This window comes from Mirounga leonina, unplaced genomic scaffold, assembly GCF_011800145.1.
Source record: "Mirounga leonina isolate KUSES-001 unplaced genomic scaffold, KU_Mleo_1.0 Mir_127, whole genome shotgun sequence".
In the NCBI taxonomy this organism is placed as follows: Eukaryota; Metazoa; Chordata; class Mammalia; order Carnivora; family Phocidae; genus Mirounga; species Mirounga leonina.
Genome location: NW_023270316.1, coordinates 25526355 through 25530458, shown reverse-complemented (window position 1 = coordinate 25530458; position 4104 = coordinate 25526355). Strand labels below are relative to the sequence as shown.

At 36.1% G+C, this 4104-nt stretch overlaps 1 protein-coding gene across 1 annotated transcript; it reads right to left on the bottom strand.

Annotated features, from left to right (window-relative positions):
• Positions 1 to 472: 472 nt before the first annotated feature.
• Positions 473 to 711, bottom strand: LOC118009650 (translation machinery-associated protein 7-like). Its single transcript, XM_035003792.1, is given in 2 exon segments — positions 473 to 651; positions 654 to 711. Coding segments are annotated over 2 exon segments (237 nt in total).
• Between the last annotated feature and the right edge of the window lie 3393 nt (positions 712 to 4104).

The window sequence follows — 4104 nt, the reverse complement described above, 5'->3', positions numbered from 1 at the left end:
AAGACTCTTCCCCGGGGATTACTGATTCATTGAGTGTGAGTTGGAACCTGGGATTTCTTAGTTTTTACTAGGGCCCTACAACTGGGTATGCCTGGTTAACACCAATTTAAATAATATAATCAATATAATATAATCAAGTTTTTAAATCAGGACACAAACAGAGATAGGATATAAGGTTAACACTTAATGCTTTACTGATTCCTTTCACTGAAGTAGTTTAAATTCTATTTATAATCTGTATTTGGGTTATTATTAGTAAGACAGAACTTTTTAAGGAATGTTTACAAATGAGCACTATATCATCAAAAGTTACAGATTTTTAAAAATCTTTTTTTTATAAGTGATTGCTTGTTTTGTTTTTTGTTTTTACAAGAATTTACAATAAGATCTAAGATAACACTTCATTCTAGCTGTAGGTGGCAACATGCTATCACAGGGAATCCAGATGTTTAAACCCAAATCACATTAAGGATCACCCTTTCCTCAGGCACAAGGAAGAGCTTACTTTTTTGCTAGATTTCTTAATTCCACCAGTGGCCAGGGGGCCCTTCCGCATGACCTTTGCTTTCAGCTCCCCCAGTTTCTTCTCCTCTTTCTCCTCCGCTTCTGCTCTTCTTTCTTTCTGCTTGAATGCCTAATCACGTTCATCTCCTTGGTCTGTTTCTTAGGCTTCCTTAGGGGCTCCTCCTTGCCACCTTTGCATCCGGACATGGTGCCTGCCTTCCCTTCCCCAGAGCCTGCCACCAGAAGCAGAGCCTTTAAAAATCTTAATATCCCATTCAAAGGGTTGGTATTAGTTATGTTCCGATATAAAGTGGGAGCCTCCATCTTAGATATTATCTATCACAGAGTTCTTTAGCAAATGATTTAAAGGCTGTTTCAAAGTTACTAATAGAGTATACACAGAAAAAGACTCCCTTCTGGGTAGAATATTCCTGTTAGCATTTTTGTCTCTAGGGAGTTCAAAACCATGCTAAATAACTCGTTTATATAAGCTCTTGTTAGCTCCTACCAAATTTAAGAAATACAGGAGAAAGAGATAATGGATTATCTCTATATAACAGATATGGACAGTTAGTAGGAAACAGTACCCTGGATTGACCACATGCTGTGAGATTGTGCCCAAGTTCCTCCTATAGCAAGAGTCGAGGCGGCTGACTGGGTGCGGAAGATCGTAATCTGTGCTCTTTAGGTTACACTCAGCTGGAATCATTCTGTCCTGTAGAGGACTGTTCCTCCTCCCTCCTGTCTCCCTTCCTTCCTTTACTTCCTATATTACCTTTTGCTAGCAAGGACCGAAACTAAGAAATGTGTCTCTAAACTCCTCAAAATCTTCAATGGCTACCTATTGCTGACACAATAAAAATTGAACTATTTTTCATTTAATGTTCATGGCATGGCCTCTGCCCATATGTTAAAATCCTTCTCAGCTCTTTCTTTCTTTCTTTTTTTTTAAAGATTTTATTTATTTATTTGAGACAGAGAGAATGAGAGACAGAGAGCATGAGAGGGAAGAGGGTCAGAGGGAGAAGCAGACTCCCCGCCGAGCAGGGAGCCCAATGCGGGACTCGATCCCGAGACTCCAGGATCATGACCTGAGCCGAAGGCAGTCGCTTAACCAACTGAGCCACCCAGGTGCCCTCTTCTCAGCTCTTTCTTAACTCAAACTTTATATTTCAATAATACTAAACTACTTGTAGTTCCTAGACATGCCCGACTTCCATACATTTATGTCCATGTTAATTCTGTCTGGGATCCTTTTCCATTGTTTGTCCTTAGGCATATGTTTGATCATCATTCAAGTGTCATTTCTATTTTAATTTCTAAAGCTTCTATCATGCACAGCTCATACATACATATTACCAACTACATTAAATTTAATTTTACATGCAATATCAGCATTTACTTGTATTCATTCCAAAATCAGCTGTAAATGCATCATGATTCTTCATTAAAACAATGCTATAATTGGCAATTAAGGTCTTAGATTCATCACAGAATGCTACAGCTGGACATGACCTTAGATTCGTTTTAGCATAGTTTCTTTCCATTGCACACAGTGAGCATAAATACATTGCCTCAGGTTGCTTTGGGAGTAAACCTCAGAGCTAAACTCTTCAAGGACTTCACATGTCTTGAGTCAGTTTTCCTCTAAGAGCCTTGAAGTTTCTAAAATATTAGGAAAACAGAATGATTAAATCTTGATTTAAAATCATCTGTGAGAAAACTCAGTGTAACCTTCTGACCAACAACAGATAAAAGTTAAGATATTCTGCTCTCATTTATGTTTTATCTGATTTTAATGAAAAACTATTAAATGTTTTTTAAAAAAACTGTTCTAACATAAGACTTGTTTGTATCTTAAAAAAAAAAAAAAAAAAATCCATGGTTGTCCCAGCTGTCAAAAAACAAAACAAAACAGAACAAAAAACCCTCAAATTCAAATGAGGAATATAAGTCAGTGAGGAATATAGGTAAAATCTAATGTCACAATTATATGCATTGTATAATTACCAACTTGGCCAATATACTTGTAAAAAATATATATACAAAAAGTGGAGTCTAAATTCATGTGGCTTAGGGTCTTAATTATCCCATATCCTACAGGAATGAGGATAGGAACCCTCTAGAGTTCAAAATGTCAAACAAGAAACTTTTACCCCAAGCTGAGTATTTCTGCATATACATTATTAATAAATTTGAAATTCCTTTATACATAATTTGTTAACAAAATCTCTGATGGATCTCATCCTTGTTGGAAGATCTCATTAAACAACAGAATCTGACTCTGATCATCAAATTTGTGATGACATCTTAATACTGTGTTACTATGTTCATTCTATATTACCTTTTATTAAATGTTTCTGTGGGTGTGGTATTAGCATAATCTCTGAGATCTATGTACCCTCATCTTTGTTAGATAACATATATTTATATTTCTGTGGCCCTTTCTTGTAAAGAACCGTGAAAGATCTAATATTTTACCTTATTTCATTGTTTAGTTATCTCATGGTCTGAGGAGGTTCTACAGACACTTAATATTATCCAAAACATGGGAGAGTATTCCCTATAACTATCTTATTTTATAGATGCTAGCTGGATACAAGAGACTCCCTGGTCAGAGGTGTAGGATTTTATTACTTAGAGCATGGCAGCACCATGAACTCTATGGTTGCATTGGTTTTCCTTAACCCCTGGGTCCCAGAGAAGAATGCAAAGTGGCACGAATGGATGCTGCGCATGCAGATAGTTTGTGTCACAGGTAAGGAAATCCTAAATTTAGGGAACCTAAATTAGCTTTATCCCAGATGGAGACATTATATTCATTATACTGGACAGTAAAGAAATCAGCACTCTGCCCTGGAGGGAGTGACCAACACTCAACAACTTCAAAAGTTACTTACTATAAAAAACACCTTGAAAAGACGGTTCAAAGCTAATAACCTTCCAAAACAGAAAGTTCTAGGCCCAGATGGCTTCACTAGAAATTATATAACTTAAAGAATGTGTTATACCAATTCTCTATCACCTTATCCAGAGGATAGAAGCAGAGAGAATACTTCCTAACTCATCCTGTGAGACCAGAATTATCCTAATACTGTAATCAGAAAGGATTTTATAAGAAAACTAGAGACCAGTATCTCTCATGAACATAGATAAAAGATCCTCAACAAAATATTAGCAAATAGAATCCAACAATATGTAAGAAGACTTGTATACCAAAAACCAGTAGAATTTATCTCAGGCATGAATGTCTGGGTCAACATTTGAAAATCAATTAAGGTAATCCATCACATGAATAGGCTAAATAAATAAAGATCATGTGATCATATCAGTAGATGCAGAAAAAGCATTAAACAATATCCAACACCTATTCATGATAAAAATTCTCAGTAAACTAGGATTAAAGGGCAACTCCCTCAGCTTGACAATGAATATCAACAAAAAGCCTACAGCTAACATCATACTTAATGGTGATAAACTCAAAACTCTATCCTACCAATATCAGGTGCAAGGCAAAAAAAGTCACTTCCCACCACCCCTTTTCAACATTGTACTAGGAGTTTTAGTTAATGGAACAAGACAAGAAAAGGAAATAAAAGA